Source organism: Zea mays, chromosome 3, assembly GCF_902167145.1.
Source record: "Zea mays cultivar B73 chromosome 3, Zm-B73-REFERENCE-NAM-5.0, whole genome shotgun sequence".
Classification (NCBI taxonomy): Eukaryota; Viridiplantae; Streptophyta; class Magnoliopsida; order Poales; family Poaceae; genus Zea; species Zea mays.
Window position 1 is genome coordinate 19132528 of NC_050098.1, and position 19125 is coordinate 19151652.

General features: G+C 57.1%; 1 protein-coding gene across 1 annotated transcript; it reads left to right on the plus strand.

Moving 5' to 3' along the window:
• Positions 1-1178: 1178 nt before the first annotated feature.
• On the plus strand, positions 1179-4809 carry LOC103649793 (uncharacterized). Its single transcript, XM_020550127.3, has 2 exons — positions 1179-3284; positions 3761-4809. Exons 1-2 carry the CDS (start codon positions 1622-1624, stop codon positions 3832-3834), a joined length of 1737 nt encoding a protein of 578 aa, XP_020405716.2. The 5' UTR covers positions 1179-1621; the 3' UTR covers positions 3835-4809.
• The last annotated feature ends 14316 nt before the right edge of the window (positions 4810-19125 follow it).

The following is a 19125-nucleotide window of genomic DNA, read 5'->3' on the forward strand; positions in this document are numbered from 1 at the left end:
GAGGCAGGAGGGGGAGCCTCTCGGGAAGGGTAAGGTACCACTGCGATGCCGGCAAGAGGATGGTGTTCCTTCACCTCACGCCGCCGCCGCCCACGCCGCTCGAGGCGGTGGCAGGATGCTGCGTCGATGGCGAACTACCGGAGATGCTCTTCATGTTCTCTATGAGCTCGGATTCTTACCCTCCTTTTGCTCATTACATTATATGGTAGGTTTGCTATCCTGGGAATCGAACTGCCAAAGCTGACCCCAAAGCCTCCGCCTATTCTGACCCTTTATATAGGATCAGCTTCAGCTCGTTGTTCTATCGCATTATTTCAGCTAGCTATTGACGATTTGATGCACTTAAAACACCTGCACAACCTGACGATGCAGTTTTGTTTTTGTTGCTTCGTTTAATATTTCATAGATTTCTATACATGCTTGTAATAGCTGCCACTGATTGTCTATGTTGAGTTGACATTTTACAACTAAATGAACTTGCAAAGTGTTCCTCTTGCCTGTGTTCGAACGTGGCTAATGTCTGGTTCTCTGACCATAGAAATTTTAGACTTCATCGTCATATTTTTACCTGCCTGTTATTTTTTAGATTCACTGCTTCATGATCATATATATCTAGAATAGTAGGTGCCCACCCAAATGACTACTATGGTCTCTTGTTTCTTTAGTTTTCTGTAACAAAATGAAGGATTCATGGATTGGTTTTACTTTGCAACATTCTAGGTCTGCCTCGTAATTATATTTCTGCAACAAGGCTTCAGATTTAACACACAAACCTTAAAGAAGTTCCGACTGCTGCAATCTTCAAAGCATGCTCTTGCTCCATTTGTCAAGTCATTGGTGGCAGCTGCAACGCCTGGCAGAACTGTTGCCTCTGACACCCCAACAAGAGCAACCCACAAGGCTTCTTCCATCTCCCCTCCAACACGCCGAGGAGGTCACGCTGGGCGTCAGTCCTCGGCTATCTCACTTATGTCTGGAACCTGTTCAACTCCTTCTGTCTTGCTTGGCCAATGCATTCCTGTAGTGCTCTTTGTCTTTGAGGATGATGCAGTTGATGTTTCAAGTGCTGCAGGAGGGGGAGCCGCTGACGAAGACGACAAGCCTAGGACCGCCCCGCCGTCGCTGATATCCTGAGCCTGAGCGCCGCCACGTGGCCTGCGTACCGAGCGTGATTGGGAGCGCCGCCGCATGGTGTCAGTACTGATGAGATGGAAAACAGTGTGGTGGCTGATGGCGGGTCGCGTCCGCCTCGTGTGCATCATCTGAGCGATCGTGTATATGGGCCGGACCGAAGAAAGTGACCTGTTGGGCGCCTGCGTGCGCGAGAATAGCTGGACCTGGTTTGGCAGCTTGTAAGCAAGTAGTACTTATGCATTGCCTGATGGAAGGGTCAGGATTATCGAAAACATGAACAACTATTTCCTCTCTGCAGAAGATACTCCATCCTTCCTGTGATCTTCCCTACCTCTTCTCCTGTATCTTCCTCCACTCCTGCTGTGTATCTTCCTCCACTCCTGCTGTTCGGTTAGGGATTAGTGAGTATTGCTAACAATTGGTATCAAATTTGTTCGATCCTCGGAGTTTTCTACCTCGATCTGTTTTCCTCGACTGCTGCATCGACATGTCGCTCGATACGAAGCTCATCCTCAACGCCATTAGCGAGCTCTTCGACAAGTTCGACGCGCGATGGTCCATGAGGGATGCCGCGCGGGAGACATCCAGGCGCGTCCCTGTTCCTACCCAGTGCACGGTTGTCGGAGCCGATGTGGTCGCCGACAACTGGGGCAACCTCTTCGACAGTGCCGTCGATTCCGACGAGCAGCGCTACGAGGAACCCATCAACGCCGACAATTGGGGCGGATTCTTCGATGGAGCAGACGCGTCTGCCAACGCCGAGTTCGTCGGCCACTGGGACAACCCTTCCTCCAACCCCGACGCGACTGCCTATGTCACACCAGAGGTTGCGGTGGAATCGGTGCACCCGGCCGCACGCGGACGCTTCTTCAACGACGATTCGGGTGCCCCGCTTGACTCGGACGACGACAGCTCCGTCCACGGCGGCCACGGATCCGTGATGTCCCATCTCCTGGAGCGCGAGGCCGACACCGCCTTCCTTCCCCACTCGGATCAGCGGGATGGAGTTGAGGCGTGGTTCATCCTGCGCCGGTGCACTCCCGCCTCCTTCAACGTCGCCTCCACCGACCCCAACAACGAGGTCTCGAGCGCCGTTACCGCGGACGCGCTCGCTAAGGCCGCGCCCGCGCTCTTCGCTTCGAGGGCGCCCAGACCATCGCTCAAGTACCTGGAGCTGCTTCTCCCGGCAGAAATCGACTTCGACCACATTGACCTACCGACTGCTGCCGCCGCAGGGCACATCGTCGCCCAGGTCACCGGCAACAACGCGGTGTCCGTGGTGGAGGACCAACTCAGGTGCACCCTCTTGCTCACGCGTAACTTCCTGTCAAGCCACCACCAGGCCGTCAGCAAGGAGTGGGACATGGTCGCCGTCGTGCACCCAGTGTGCAACCTGGGGGAAAAGGTGGACGCCATCTGCACTGGCCAGATCGAGCACCTGCTACTGCAGCACCTCAAGCCTTCACCTACCTCGATTGGTGCCAAGGCGGTGTTCGATGAAATGCAGCAAAGCACCAATTCCGCGACAACGACACCCGCATCCTCAGCTCTGACAACAACAACGACTACAACCATGGCTGCACCGGCCACCTGGCTGGACGCGCAGCCTGCTGTGTCGACATGCTCATCAGCATCTTCTGCTCAAGAAGATACACCAATACCACTCCTCTTCCTTCGCGGTGGACTGGGTATGATGGATAATGTCTTACCTGCTAATTCTACTTTCCTGTCTACCAACATATCACTCAGCAGCATGGAGTGTCTGAGAGAGTTTATGCTTCACCTTAAGCTCGGCACCGCCAGATTCACTATTTGTGACGAAAGTGTAGTGAACCTGTGGTCGTCGCCGGTGGAGCGAGTTGTTCAGCAACAAACATGGCTACAACTTGAGTTGACAAATAGTGGTCTTGACCTATGGCCTATCTCATGGCAATCGCAACAAGTCTATTTTGGTACTCACCATGGATTCGCTGCATGGCCCAGGAGCCATGGCACAATTCTTGTCTTCGATTTTAGCAATACCTTGTCCTGGAACAACTCAATGTCGATTGCTGCTTCATGCTCAACCAACACCCTTTTTGCCAAGGATGATGGAGATTCTATGAACCGGTGTTTCAGTTGGTGTTGGAAGCCTCCATGGTTACATCCAGGTCAGTCGAAATTCAGAGATTTCCTCTGGTGGTCTTTTTGGTATTTCCAATTTGTCAGGTCCAAGTATTATGGGTGCAGAGCATCACAATTACTAACTCCTTGGACACCACCTATGACATTATGTTTGGTTGGCGATGACCTTCTTGTGATGCTAGTTATTCCAAGTATGCTACTGTTATCTCGGTGCTATTTTAGTGGAGTAGAATGTGTGCTGGCAGCTGCAGATCCGTTATTTTCTACATTTCATGCTGAGAGAGAGTTGTTCTGGAAGCCACCTTGGCAACATCTAGTTCCTAACACCAGATCTGAGATACAGTTGTTGATGGAGTTTGTCTATCTCAATACAGGAGTCTGCCGTTCTCTGCACATGATTAATAAATTTTCTAAGCAATACTTTGTTGGCCTATCTTTGCTAATTACAAGGGAAAAATTTATGTCTGGGAGAATAATGTTGGCTCTTCTTCCACTTCTGAAGCTATTTACATCAGGAGGAGCAAGGATTGTCAATGCTTCCTCACTTGCGTCGGAGCTGAAGAGAATGCCAAATGAGAAGTTGCGAAACGATTTGAGCAACATTGACATCTGGGACGAGGACCGGATACAAGCAGTACTCAACACATTCTTGGAAGACCTGAGGAGCGGTCGGCTGGAAGAGGCTGGGTGGCCCGTGATGCTACCAGCCTACAGCCTGTCGAAAATGGTCATCAATCTGTACACCAGGATCATAGCAAGGAGGTATCCGGAGATGCGCATCAACTGTGTGCGACCTGGATTTGTCACGACGGACATCAGCTGGAATCTGGGGGTCCTGACGCCTAAACAAGGTGCGAGAGGGCCAGTCATGCTAGCTCTCCTCCCAGATGATGGACCAACGGGTTGGTACAGAGATGAAATGGGCGATAAGATGGGCAGCCTATTATTTTTCAAAATGGTCAAGTATTCATCACTAGTCGAGGGATTTTGTGGTGTGCAGTTTTCATTTCCTAATATTCAATTGTGCAAGTCTTGGTCACAGGAGTTAGCCACCAACACAGAAAGCCATTTACTACCAGAAATGCTAGAAGCGGCCAATGGTTATATTTGTCATGAGCTTCATCTTATGCTTACCTCTATTGGAGTGACACATATGATCGATTGTGTTAAATATTTGATAGGGGTTATCGACTTGCTAACTCCATGGGATCCTGGCATAGTGGTCTTCAACCTCAAGTTCCTGATGCTTTGGCTTGAGGGCAAGCCAAATCTTAAGAAGGGGGGAATGTCAGTACTGATGAGATGGAAAACAGTGTGGTGGCTGATGGCGGGTCGCGTCCGCCTCGTGTGCATCATCTGAGCGATCGTGTATATGGGCCGGACCGAAGAAAGTGACCTGTTGGGCGCCTGCGTGCGCGAGAATAGCTGGACCTGGTTTGGCAGCTTGTAAGCAAGTAGTACTTATGCATTGCCTGATGGAAGGGTCAGGATTATCGAAAACATGAACAACTATTTCCTCTCTGCAGAAGATACTCCATCCTTCCTGTGATCTTCCCTACCTCTTCTCCTGTATCTTCCTCCACTCCTGCTGTGTATCTTCCTCCACTCCTGCTGTTCGGTTAGGGATTAGTGAGTATTGCTAACACATGGCCTGCGTGCCGAGCGCGAGTGGGGGAGGGAGCGCGAGTGGGAACGCCGGCGCTGAAAGGAAGACGAAGAAACGACGACGGATGTGTGCATTCGCTGGAGCTGTGAAAAGGTTAGATGACCACAACAGTGGAGGCTTCTGTTGGTCCAGGAAAAGCATTGTAGCTCTCCTATATCAAATTTTTTAGGAGACGAGATAGACGACGGCTAGCGCTGCGGGCTACACGTTTCCTCCTTTGGTGGACGGGGAGCCGAGAGCGAGAGCAAAGCTATGTGCTGCGGCTGCTTCCTCCCCTTCCCTTCCCTTCCCTTCCCTTCCTGTGGATGCGCAGAACAGAACAGTGAACAGGGCAGGGTAAGCAGCAGGAGCACCAGGAACGCCTCAACCGTTAGTCTGATTGAAGGAGCAGCAGCCGAGCTTCTACGGATGAGTTGTGTGTCTGTGTGTTACAGAGAGAGAGGGTCAGGTCGGGGAGAGGGGTGATGTGTTACAGACTTATACAAATCTTCTGTTAGTCCAGCTACAAGGGTCCTCAACACTGAGCCACCTTACATTCATCTTTAGGGAAGAAGTGCTATGAAATCAGATTCAAACCTTCATTGACAGTCATCTTGTGATCTCTGCATCTTACCTACCCTAACCATTGATGACGGACGTGGCGCGTGTGTTGGCTGTGTGTAGGAGGCATCGTCGTCGTCCCATTCTGTGGTTCAGTGGAAGGCTTGCAAAGTCACCAGAATATTTTGAAGATTTATTCTGTGGTCTAGCTTGTTTCTAGGAATACAGATTAAGAACCAGTGTAGGACCCTGTGACAGTTGAGTCTTCTTTCTGTTATCCTAAAAGTCGCCTAGAGGGGGGTGAATAAACAGAATCTGAAATTTATAAACTTTAAGCACAACTACAAGTCGGGGTTAGCGTTAGAAATAAAATCGAGTGCGAAAAGAGAGGGCGAAAACAAATCACAAGCAAATGACAAGAGTGACACGGTGATTTGTTTTACCGAGGTTCGGTTCTTGCAAACCTACTCCCCGTTGAGGTGGTCACAAAGACCGGGTCTCTTTCAACCCTTTCCATCTCTCAAACGGTCACTTAGACCGAGTGAGCTTCTCTTCTCAATCAATTGGGACACTTAGTCCCCACAAGGACCACCACACAATTGGTGTCTCTTGCTTTGATTACAAAGGTGTTGAGAACAAGAATGGGAAGAAGAAAAGCGATCCAAGCGACAAGAACTCAAATGAACACAAATATCTCTCTCGCACTAGTCACTAAATGTTTGGAGTGATCTTTGGACTTGGGAGAGGATTTGATCTCTTGTTTGTGTCTTAGAGTGAAGTCTAGAGCTCTTGTATTGAATGCAATGGCTGAAAATTTAGATGCCTTGAAGTGTGGTGGTTGGGGGTATTTATAGCCCCAACCACCAAAGTGGTCATTGGGGATGGCTGCTGTCGACGGGTGCACCGGACAGTCCGGTGCGCCACCGGACACTGTCCGGTGCGCCAGCCACGTCACCCAACCGTTAGGGTTCGACCGTTGGAGCTCTGACATGTGGGGCCACTGGACAGTCCGGTGGTGCACCGAACAGGTACTGTTCACTGTCCGATGCGCCTTCTAGTGCCTGCTCTGACTCTGTGCGCGCAGTCCGCACTGTTCACTGTTCACTTTTGTAGATGACCATTGGCGCACTAGCCGTTGCTCCACTGGCACACCGGACAGTCCGGTGCTACACCGGACAATCTGGTGAATTATAGTGGAGAGCATTTTCTAGAAACCCGAAGCTGAGCAGTTCAGAGTGATTCTCCCTGGTGCACCGGAGACACTGTCCGGTGGCACACCGGACAGTCCAGTGCGCCAGACCAGGGCAGCCTTCGGTTGGTTTTGCTCCTTTCTATTTGAACCCTTTCTTGGACTTTTTATTGGTTTGTGTTGAACCTTTGGCACCTGTAGAACTCATAATCTAGAGCAAACTAGTTAGTCCAATTTTGTGTTGGCAATTCAACCACCAAAATTATTTAGGAAAAGGTTTGACCCTATTTCCCTTTCAATCTCCCCCTTTTTGGTGATTGATGCCAACACAAACCAAAGCAAATATATAAGTGCAGAATTGAACTAGTTTGCATAAGGTAAGTGCAAAGGTTGCTTGGAGTGAAACCAATATAATTATTTCAATAGATATATATGGATTGCTTTCTTCAATTTTAACATTTTGGACCACATTTGCACCACATGTTTTGTTTTTGCAAATCTTTTGGAAATTCTTTTCAAAATCCTTTTGCAAATAGTCAAAGGTATAAGAATAAGATTGAAAGAAGCATTTTCAAGATTTGAAATTTTCTTCCTCTGTTTCAAATGCTTTTCCTTTGACTAAACAAAACTCCCCCTTAATGAAATTCTCCTCTTAGTGTTCAAGAGGGTTTTGCCAATTGAGATAGAATTTCTTAGAGAAATACTAATTTCAAAGATACTAATTGAAAAACATTTAAAAGCTTAAACTTCGAAAATTTTTGAAATTTGGCATGGTGGTGCAGTCCTTTTGCTTTGGGCTAATACTTTCTCCCCCTTTAGCATGAATCACAAAAAACGGATACTTGTGAGTGAAATATGAGCCCTTAAACTTTCTCCCCAATGGCAAACAAATAAATATGAGTGAAGATTATACGAGAAAATTTTGAGTTAACCGGTTTCTTTTTCTCGTCGTAGTCGTCGTCTCTTTGGGAAGAAGACTCGTCGCTGTCGTAGTAGACGATCTTCTTAATGCGCCTCTTCTTCTTCCCGTCCTTCTTCTTATGACTCGAGCCAGAGTCAGTGGGCTTGTCGTCCCTTGGCTCGTTGAAGATGGACTCCTTCTCCTTATCATTGATCACCATCCCCTTTCCCTTAGGATTCATCTCTTCGGGCGATTAGTCTCTTACGTGAAGAGAACGACTCTGATACCAATTGAGAGCACCTAGAGTGGGAGTGAATAGGTGATCCTGTAAAAATCAAATAATTGTAGCCACAAAACTTGGTTAAGTGTTAGTGCAATAGAACCAAGTGGCTAAGGACCGAGCTCTTGTGAAACACAATGATCACAAAGAAAGACAACACACAAGACACAGTGATTTATCTCGTGGTTCGGCCAAGTATAATACTTGCCTACTCCATGTTGTGGCGTCCCAATGGACGAGGGTTGCACTCAACCCCTTTCAAGTGATCCAATGATCAACTTGAATACCACGGTGTTTTCCTTTCTTATACTTTCTCCCGTTCGTGAGGAATCTCCACAACTTGGAGCCTCTCGCCCTTACACTTGATGATCACAAAGAAGCACGGAAGTAAGGGAGGGGAGAGCAAGACACACAAGACTCAAAACGAGAGCACAATCACGCACACAAGCCACAACTTAAGCTCAAAACACAACACAAAGAGTTCTCTACTCAAATGGAGCTCAAGTCACTATCTCAAAGAATCGAATGCGTGAGAATGGAGTCTTGGTGCTTTGGAATGATCAAAGAATGCTTAGGTGATTCCTCCATGCGCCTAGGGGTCCCTTTTATAGCCCCAAGGCAGCTAGGAGCCGTTGGAGGCAACTTTGGAAGGCAAATCTTGCCTTCTGTCGGGTGGCGCACCGGATAGTCCGGTGCGCCACCGGACAGTTCCTGTAGCTGTCCGGTGCGCGATCTCCTTCCTTTTCTAGCGCATCCGATCGTTGTAGCTTTCTGGCAGTTGGCGCACCGGACACTGTCCGATGCACACCGGACAGTCCGGTGCCCCCTGCCGACCGTTGGCGCGCCCACGCATCGCGCGCGGATTGCGCGACCGACCGTTGGAGCAGTCGACCGTTGGCTCACTAGACAGTCCGGTGATTTATAGCCGTATGCCGCCGTCAAGTCCTGAGAGAGGCCTGTTCACCGGAGGCTGGTCTGGCGCACCGGACACAGTCCGGTGCACCCAGACCGAGCTGCATTTGGCTGTACACAGCCAACTCCATTCCAAACCAATTTCTCCTGTTTCTAGCACTTAGACACAATACATTAGTACTCAAATCAATGTATTAAGTCTAGAAATGTACCTTGTAATATGATTTGCACTTCTTCACTCTTTGGCACAAATTAGCACTTAGAGAAAATGTGTTGGACACTTAATCACCAAAACACTTTGGAAATGGCCCAAGGGCACATTTCCCTTTCAATGACTAAGCATGAGAATACACTTGAAAACACATTAGTCATAGACATAAAAGAGATATGATCAAAGGTATATAAATGAGCTATGTGTGCAAAGTATCAATCAAAGTTCCGAGAATCAAGAATGTTTAGCTCATTCCTAAGTTTGGTAAAGGTTTTCTTATCTAGTGGTGTCGGCGTCTCGAGACCGGGGGGTCCCTCAGGCCGACGAGTGAGTGTGCCACGTGCCCTAGCCCAGATGGGTCGAGCGCGTGGGCGAGCGCGAAGGGGGGAAGGCGAGGTGGCCAGAGATGGGCGTGAGAGAGGTGGAAATCCCACGGCCTTCGTGTTCATCCCGCGCCCAGGTCGGGTGCGCTTGCAGTAGGGGGTCACAAGCGTCCACGCGGGTGAGGGAAGCGAGCGGCCCCAAGAGAGCGCCTGTCCCGTCCTCGTCCCCGCGCGGCCAACCTTCTCTAAGAAGGCCCTGGTCCTTCCTTTTATAGGCGTAAGGAGAGGATCCAGGTGTACAATGGGGGTGTAGCAGAGTGCTACGTGTCTAGCGGGGGAAGAGCTAGCGCCCTAAGTACATGCCAATGTGGCAGCGGGAGAGATCTTGGCACCCTGCTGGTGTGATGTCGTGGCTGTCGGAGGAGCAACGGAGCCTGGTGGAGGGACAGCTGTCGAAGCGGTTGAGTCCTTGCTGACGTCCCCCTGCTTCCGTAAGGGAGCTGAGAGCCGCCGTCGTCACAGGGCTAGCGGGGCGCCATCATTGCCTATCTGGCTGAGCTAGCCAGATGGGACACCGGTCTTGTTCTCTGCGGCCCGAGTCGGCTCGGGATAGGGTGATGATGGCGCTTCCTGTTGACGTGGCGGGCCTGTGCCCTAGGTCGGGCGACGTGGAGGCTCCTCCGAAGCTGAGGTCGAGTCTGTCTTCCATGGCTGAGGCCGAGCCCGAGCTCCTGGGTCGGGCGAGGCAGAGGTCGTCTGGCAGAGGCCAGGGCGGAGTCCGAGCCCTAGGATCGGGCGAAGCAGAGTTCGTCGTCTTCTGGGGCTGAGCCCGAGTCTGAGCCCTGGGTCGGGCGGAGCGGAGTTCGCCGTCTTCCGGGTCTTAGCCCGAGTCCGAGCCCTGGGTCGGGCGGAGCGGAGTTCGCCGTCTTCCGGGGCCTAGCCCGAGTCCGAGCCCTGGGTCGGGCAGAGCGGAGTTCGCCGTCTTCCGGGGCCTAGCCCGAGTCCGAGCCCTGGGTCGGGCGGAGCGGAGTTCGCCGTCTTCCGGGGCTTAGCCCGAGTCCGAGCCCTGGGTCGGGCGGAGCGGAGTTCGCTGTCTTCCGGGGCTTAGCCCGAGTCCGAGCCCTGGGTCGGGCGGAGCGGAGTTCGCCGTCTTCCGGGGCTTAGCCCGAGTCCGAGCCCTGGGTCGGGCGGAGCGGAGTTCGCCGTCTTCCGAGGCCCAGCCCGAGTCCGAGCCCTGGGTCGGGCGGAGCGGAGTTTCCTATGGCGCCTTTGGCAAGGCCTGACTGCCTGTCAGTCTCACTCTGTCAAGTGGCACTACAGTCGGAGTGGCGCAGGCGGCACTGTCCTTCTGTCAGACCGGTCAGTGGAGCGGCGAAGTGACGGCGGTCACTTCGGCTCTGCCGGGGGGCGCATGTCAGGATAAAGGTGTCAGGCTACCTTTGCGTTAAATGCTCCTGCGACTCGGTCGGTCGGCGCGGCGATTTAGTCAGGGTTGCTTCTTAGCGAAGGCAAGGCCTCGGGCGAGCCGGAGATGCGTCCGCCGTTAAAAGGGGGGCCTCGGGCGAGACGGAAACCCCTCGGGGTCGGCTGCCCTTGCCCGAGGCTAGGCTCGGGCGAGGCGTGATCGAGTCGCTCGTATGGACTGATCCCTGACTTAATCGCACCCATCAGGCCTCTGCAGCTTTATGCTGATGGGGGTTACCAGCTGAGAATTAGGTGTCTTGAGGGTACCCCTAATTATGGTCCCCGACAGTAGCCCCCGAGCCTCGAAGGGAGTGTTAGCACTCGCTTGGAGGCTTTCGTCGCACTTTTTTGCAAGGGGACCAGCCTTTCTCGGTTGCATTTTGTTCCGGTGGGTGCGCGCGAGCGCACCCGCCGGGTGTAGCCCCCGAGGCCTCGGAGGAGTGGTTTCACTCCTTCGAGGTCTTAATGCCTTGCGTAATGCTTCGGCTGGTCTGGTGGTTCCCTCATGCGAACTGGCCGTAGCCCGGGTGCACGGTCGGGGCCCAAGTTCTCGGGCTGGTATGTTGACGCTGTCAACGGTTCGGCCGGAGCCGGGTTTGCGATAGCAGCCCCCGAGCCTCCGCCCCTCTGCACAGGGCGAGAGGGCGATCAGGGACAGACTCGGCTTTTTTACATACGCCCCTACGTCGCCTTTCCGCAAGGAGGAGGGGGGAGAGCACCATGTTACCCTCAATGGGCACCGAACATGGTGTCTCCGGTGAGCTGCAAGCGGGTAATCCGAGTGGACGTCCGTGCCCCGTTCGTTGGGGGTCGGCTAGGGGCCCAGAGGCATGCCCAAAAGTACCTGCGGGTGATCTGCCGGACCCGGTCCCCTGGCGACGGGGTCCGAGGGCTCGATGCCTCCCTCCGATGGGATTCCGTTACAAGATCGCTCCCGCTGGTCTCGGAAATGTCCTAGGGTACCTCGGGAGCGCAGCCCGAGCCTTGGTTATGTATCGAACGTACCCCTGGTCATCCCTCGCTCGGCGTCTGAGGCGACTGTGAACCCTTCGGGGGCCAGCCTTCGAACCCCTGATCAGTAATGGGCGCGGAGCCCGAGTAGCCTGAGGCGGCCGTGGAACCCTTCGGGGGGCCGGCATTCGAACCTCTGACCAGTAGTGGGTGTAGGGCCCACGCGATCTAAGGCGGCTGTTGAACCCTTCGGGGGGCCAGCCTTCGAACCTCTGATCAGTAAGGAGGCTCGGAGCCTGGTTCCTTCACGGGGAAGGATCCCTTTCGGGGTATCCCCCTTTCCCGGTCCCTGTCGCAAGAGATAGAGAAAAGAGGAAAAAGGGAAAAGGGTACGAAACCGAACGACGCGGCGTACCTTTTTTGGCGCGGTTGTTTCGGCGAAGGCGAAGCGTCGCCCGTTGCTCCTGCCAGAAGCGCCGCCTGTCCAGTCGCGGAGTTAAAGCGACAGGGCGAGTAGTTGGCGGGGCTGCCGTTGCGCGTGCGCGAGCCGTTCGAGGAGCGGCCGTTTCGCTTCGCGTTTTTGAATCCCGCGTCTGGTCCGGGCGGAACATTGGAACCGTCCTCGCCTTGGTCTTTATATCCCCCGAAGAGGGCCCGGTGACGGTTCTTTGCTCCGCTTCCTGCCTGCCCCTTAGGTTTTCGCAACCCGAGAGATCTAGCCAGAGAAGAGAGAACCGCCCTTCCTGCCCTTCGCGCCGCCATCCCTTTTAGCTCGGTGATGGCTGAGCGGGTGACCATCATTCCGCTGCGTGATCCATGGCCCCTTTCCACGGTGACGGCGAGCGACTTGGAAGATTTGGTCGGCGAGGGTTTGCTCTGTCCCCTCACCGATAAGCAGCGACCGGAATGGATTCCTCCTGCGGGTGGAGCCGCTCCGTCCCCACCGCCGGGATACATCGTGAGCTTTGTCTCCTTCCACGAGCGAGGATTCGGCGTGCCGGCGGGCCGCTTCATGTGGGCAATCCTGTACCACTACGGGGTGGAGTTGCATAACCTCACCCCTAACTCCATCTCGCAGGCCGCCATCTTCGTTGCGGTGTGTGAGGGGTACTTGGGGATCGCCCCCCATTGGGATTTGTGGACCCATTTCTTTTGCGCGGAGCTTTTCGCCTCGCCAACGGGGGAGAGGAAAGTCCGTGCAGCGGTGCGGGCCGGCGGCTGTACCCTTCTGCTGAGGCAGTCGCGGGCGTCGCTGTATATTCCCGCCATCCTCGCGTCCTCGAACAAGGGGTGGCAGCGCCGGTGGTTCTACCTCCGGAACGACGGCGAGTTGCTCCCGCCGTTCTCCCAGCGAGTAGTCACCGCTGCCACCGACGCCTGGCGCCATGGGACCCCGCACGAGAGGCAGAAGAACCTCGAACCACTCCTCTAGGCTTTGGAGGCGTTGCGGGAAGGGGGACTCACCGCTGCGGGAGTGATTGCCGCCATCCACCGTCGGAGGGTGCTTCCCCTGGCAGAGCGGTGGCTGTCGCTTTGGGAGATGACCCCGGAGGCCGACTGGGAGGGCTCGCGGATGTCCCCTGATCCTCTTCCCTTTGACACCCTCAGATGGCGGGTGTCCGCCGCGTTGGGGAAGCCGGACTCCCACGCCTTCTCCCAGCCTTTGATGCGCCCCGACCAGGGGTGCGTGACTCTGGTAAGTGTCCGCTTCTTCCTTCTTCATACATCCGGTCGCTCCGGGTTCTTACGATTGAAGTTTTTCCCCCCTCTTCAGGAGGTGGGGTGGCACAAGCCTTCCCTGCCTCGGGTCCCGCAGGACGCGGTGGCCCGAGCAGCGCGGCGGGTCGCCGCGGAGGAGAGGAAGAAGAAGAAGGACGCGGAAAAGGCCCGGGCCCGCGAGCGGAGGCGGGCTCGGGACGCCTTGGAAAAGCGCCGTCGCCAGCAGGAGAGGGAGGGGCTCCCGAGGGAGCCGTCGCCGGAAACGCCCGACGACGACGATGATGAAGATGATGACGAGGAGGACGACGTGGCCGCCCGCCTTGGCCTCAGCCCCGGCTTGGGGCCTGGCCAGGAGCCGTCAAGCTAGCCCCCGAGCGGGCTGACGCCGTCAGTCCCCGGAGTCGGGGCGTCAGGGTCCCGGCCTGAGGGGCAAGGGCAACCCGAGAGGGCTCCTGACACCTCGACTGGAGGAGCCGAGGTGACCCCGGAGGACCAGGCCAGGGCGTCTGCTCCCCGGGTGCCTGAAGCGAGGGCGGCGCCGAAGTTGCCAGCGAAGCGGGCCTCGGCGGCGGTTCCGGGGGCCGGGATCCAAGAGACTTCCCCACAGGCACGGTGGGTCGTGGCCCGGAGCGGGTAAGTATCTCGGGATGTCTTCGTCCTGGCTTTCCATTCATAGGCTCCGGCCGTGATTTTTCTTTTCTCCTCAGCAAGCGAAGCCATGGGCTGACCGACCTGGCACCCCGGAAGGCACTTAAGACGACGCCGGCTTGTGCGGCCAGCGCCACTTCGGGCCTTGCCATTCAACCGACCCTCTCGCACGGCGTTCCACCTCAGGGGGCTCAGACGGCGCCGGTCGCCGTGGAGCAGGTTCCCGAGGCCGGCTCCTCTACCGAGGCGGCCATTGCGATAGGAGAGGCGGCTGACACCGACGTGGTCCTGAGCCCACCGGTGGTGCCGGCCATGCCGGCGCCTGTCGCTACCGAAGTCGCCGCCGTCCCGGTTGAGGAGCGTCCGGTTGCTGCCGACGCCGAGTCGGTTGATATGTCGGCGCCCGGTGCCTCGGAAGAGGCGGGCGGGGAGGCACGATTCGTCCTGCCGGGCGACGGCCTCGTCGCTGTGCGGCGGAGCCCCGAGGTCCGGTGCCAGTTGCTCCGGTTCCGGACCCGTGAGGCCTCGGACCCCGTCTTCGTTCTCGATGATGAACGGGAGGACCAGTCCTGGGACGAGCTCCGCGAGCGTGCCGAAGCAACGGTGGGGTCGCTCCGGTCGTTGCTGGAGGTTTTCTGCGGGGACGTCCCCAAACTCCTCCAGGTAACGGTTTCGAGCATACCTTTGTTTTTCTTCTGTGACCGAGGCGTTCTTCGTGACGCCCCGTTTCCTTCCCTCAGGATCTGTCGGGCCGGAGCGCCGCCAAGTCGTCGTTCATCCGCCGCGAAGTCGATGTCTAGGGCTCGCTGCGGTCCCTGAGGACCTCGCTTGCCAGGGCCACTGCGCGCCTTTCCCAGCAAGGTGCCGAGGTAGCGGACCTCCAGTTGCTCTGTGCTGACCTGAGAGCCGAGGCGGCAGCGGCGCGCACGGAGGCGGCCGCGGCACGCGCAGAGGTGCAACGGGAGCGGTCGGAGCTCGTCCAGGTCGTCGAGGAGCGGGACCGATCTCGGGGCCGGGCTGCCGAGGCCGAAAGCCGGGCCGACGCCCTTGCGGCCGACTTAGCCGCGGCCCAGGCTGCGACCTCGGAGCAGCGTGCCCGGGCCGGGGGTAAGCCTTCACCATCCTTGGTTCTTGCTCTTGTTTGTTTCCTCTGCTTGTGTTTGAGGTTTTTCTTCTGGTTGTTCGCAGAGCTCGAGTCCGCCCTCGAGGAGTCCGCCAAGGCGCTTGCCGAAGCGCTTGCCGGGGCGGCCGAGCAGAGGGAAGCCGACTTCACGGCCATGTCCGAAGCCATCTCGGACGTTTATCGGGTCCTTGGCTCCGGCGACGTCCCCTCAGGAAGCTCCCCTCAAAGCCGCCTTCAAGCCTTGGGTGATCACGCGCGCGGCAGGCTCCGCGAGGCGCTACACCACGGCGTCAGGCGGGCCTTCGCCGTGCTCGCTTCCCACTACGTTGTGGACCTGGAGCGGGTTAGCGAGGGGTATTGTCTTCCTGACAAAGACGAAGCTGCCCTGGCGGAAATCCAGCGGCTCGACGCGGTCGCCGCGGGTCCGAGCGCAGTGCTGGCGACCACCTTTGAGGCGGAAATCCTCCCCCCTGCGCCGTCGCCGGAAGCCGAGATGGACCTCACCGAAGGCGGAGACGGAGCTGAAGGCGCGGCTCCTTCCCAAGGCGACGCCTAACTCTTGTTGGACCAGTTTCTGTTGGATGTGCGCGCGTCCTCCTGTGGCCGCCGAGGCCTGAACACTTTGCTTCTATTGCATGAAGTCGTACTCTTCCTTTTATTTTGCGTGTCCGACTTTGTTCGTCAATAACAGGGTGGCTTCCCGAGCAGGGGTCATTTTTCGTGGCGGGTGACGAGTGAGGGTGTCCTTAACCCGGAGGCATAGGAATCCCTCGGCCCAGTCGGCCTTGCCACTTACATGCACCCACGTTTGCTCCTTGGGGCCCTGCTTCTGATATAGCCGGGAGAACGCAAAAAGCCTTTTTTGATCAAAAATTTTGGATGCGGAGGGGTACACCCAGTCTTGACGCAGGGAGGTTCCCCCTTTTTAGCCCCCGAGGGAGGGTCGGGCTCTGCCGAGGCGAGGCCGGCCCTTCCTTGATGACTGAGACTTGCGCGGGAGCGAGGTGTACGAACAGCTTGAAAACGTCTTAAGGGTAGAAGCGACATAGTTGTCGGACGTTCCAAGCGTTGCTGTAGGCCTCGCCTTGACCGCCGGCCAGCTTGTGCGTTCCGGGCTCCAGAACGTCGACGATGACAAGCGGCCTTTCCCGGGGGTGTGCGCAGCCCCCGGGTGTCATCCGCGCAGAGGCCATTTGACGGGTCGGGCTCCTGCCCGAATATCCGGCGAGTGCTCGGCGACATCCCTTGGTACGCCGGGCATGCCCGAGGGACTCCTCGCGAAAACGTCGGCGTTCGCGCGGAGAAGGTTGACGAGCACTGCTTCTTACTTGGGGTCGAGCTCGGAACCGATCCAGATCTGCTTAGAGGCGTCGCCACTGGGGTCGAGGGGGACGGTCTTAGCCGTCTCCACTGGCTCGAAGCTGCCGGCATGTCGCTTCACGTCTGGCATCTCTTTGGAGAGGTTCTCCAGGTCGGCGATGAGGGCCTCGGACTCGGCGAGGGCCTCGGCGTACTCCACGCACTCCACGTCGCATTCGAACGCGTGTTTGTACGTGGGGCCGACGGTGATGACCCCGTTGGGGCCCGGCATCTTGAGCTTCAGGTAGGTGTAGTTGGGGACGGCCATGAACTTCGCGTAGCATGGCCTCCCCAATACCGCGTGGTAGGTTCCTCGGAACCCGACCACCTCGAACGTCAAAATCTCCCTTCGGAAGTTGGAGGGTGTTCCGAAGCAGACGGGAAGGTCGAGCCATCCGAGGGGCTGGACGCGCTTCCCAGGAATGATCCCGTGGAAGGGCGCAGCGCCTGCTCGGACGGAGGACAGATCGACGCGCAGGAGCCTGAGGGTCTCGGCGTAGATGATGTTGAGGCAGCTGCCCCCATCCATCAGGACCTTGGTGAGCCTGACGTCGCCGATGATGGGGTCGACGACGAGCGGGTATTTCCCCGGGCTCGGCACGTGGTCGGGGTGGTCAGCTTGGTCGAGGGTGATGGGCTTGTCGGACCAGTCTAGGTAGACTGGCGCCGCCACCTTCACCGAGCAGACCTCCCGGCGCTCTTGCTTGCGATGCCGAGCCGAGGCATTCGCCGCATGCCCTCCGTAGATCATGAAGCAGTCGCGGACCTCGGGGAACTCTCCTGCTTGGTGATCTTCCTTTTTGTCGTCGTCGCGGGCCCTGCCACCCTCTGCGGGTGGCCCGGCCTTGTGGAAGTGGCGCCGAAGCATGACGCACTCCTCAAGGGTGTGCTTGACGGGCCCCTGGTGGTAGGGGCACGGCTCCTTGAGCATCTTGTCGAAGAGGTTGGCACCTCCGGGGGGCTTCCGAGGGTTCTTGTACTCGGCGGCGGCGGCGACAAGGTCCGCGTCGGCGGCGCCGCGTTTCGCTTGCGACTTCTTCTTGCCTTTCTTCTTGGCGCCGCGCGGAGTAGACGCCTTGGGAGCCTCTTCCGACGGGCGGCCCTGGGGCTGCTTGTCCTTTCGGAAGATGGCCTCGACTGCCTCCTGGCCAGAGGCGAACTTGGTGGCGATGTCCATCAGCTCGCTCGCCCTGGTGGGGGTCTTGCGACCCAACTTGCTCACCAGGTCGCGGCAGGTGGTGCCGGCAAGGAACGCGCCGATGACATCTGAGTCGGTGATGTTGGGCAGCTCGGTGCGCTGCTTCGAGAATCGCCGGATGTAGTCCCGAAGAGATTCTCCCGGCTGTTGCCGGCAGCTTCGGAGGTCCCAGGAATTCCCGGGGCGCACGTACGTGCCCTGGAAATTGCCGGCGAAGGCTTGGACCAAATCATCCCAGTTGGAGATCTGCCCCGGGGGCAGGTGCTCCAACCAGGCGCGAGCAGTGTCGGAGAGGAACAGGGGGAGGTTGCGGATGATGAGGTTGTCGTCGTCCGTCCCACCCAGTTGGCAGGCCAGGCGGTAGTCTGCGAGCCACAGTTCCGGTCTCGTTTCCCCCGAGTACTTTATGATAGTAGTCGGGGGTCGGAACCTGTCGGCGTTTCGAGACAGGGGGGTCCCTAAGCCGACGAGTGAGTGTGCTGCGTGCCCCAGCCCAGATGGGTCGAGCGCGTGGGCGAGCGCGAAGGGGGGAGAGGCGAGGTGGCCGGAGTCGAGCGTGAGAGAGGTGGAAGTCCCACGGCCTTCGTGTTCGTCCCGCGCCCAGGTCGGGTGCGCTTGCAGTAGGGGGGTTACAAGCGTCCACGCGGGTGAGGGAAGCGAGCGGCCCCAAGAGAGCGCCTGTCCCGTCCTCGGTCCCGCGCGGCCAACCTTCTCTAAGAAGGCCCTGGTCCTTCCTTTTATAGTCGTAAGGAGAGGATCCAGGTGTACAATGGGGGGTGTAGCAGAGCGCTACGTGTCTAGCGGAGGGAGAGCTAGCGCCCTAGGTACATGCCAATGTGGCAGCCGGAGAGATCTGGGCACCCTGCTGGTGTGATGTCGTGGCTGTCGGAGGTGCGGCGGAGCCTGGCGGAGGGACAGCTGTTGGAGCGGTCGAGTCCCTGCTGACGTCGCTCTGCTTCCGTAAGAGAGCTGGGGGCCGCTGTCGTCATAGAGCTTGTGGAGCGCCATCATTGCCCCTCCGGCGGAGCTGGCCGGATGGGACGCCGGTCTTGTTCTCCGTGACCCGAGTCGATTCGGGGTAGGATGATGATGGCGCTTCCTGTTGACGTGGCGGTCTGTGCCCTAGGCAGGGCGACGTGGGGGTTCCTCCGAAGCCGAGGTCGAGTCCGTCTTCTGTTGCCGTGGCCGAGCCCGAGCCATGGGGTCGGGCGAGGCGGAAGTCGTTCGGCCGAGGCCAGGGCGAAGTCCGAGCCCTGGGGTCGGGCGAGGCGGAGTTTCGTCGTCTTCCGGGTCTTAGCCCGAGTCCGAGCCCTGGGGTCGGGCGGAGCGGTAGTTCGCCGTCTTCCGGGTCTCAGCCCGAGTCCGAGCCCAGGGGTCGGGCGG

Coding starts and splice junctions, on each gene's coding strand:
- LOC103649793 (XM_020550127.3), top strand. CDS start 1,622: ATGTCGCTCGATACGAAGCTCATCCTCAACGCCATTAGCGAGCTCTTC. Junction 3,285..3,760: donor GCCTCCATGGTTACATCCAG/GTCAGTCGAAAT, acceptor CCACTTCTGAAG/CTATTTACATCAGGAGGAGC.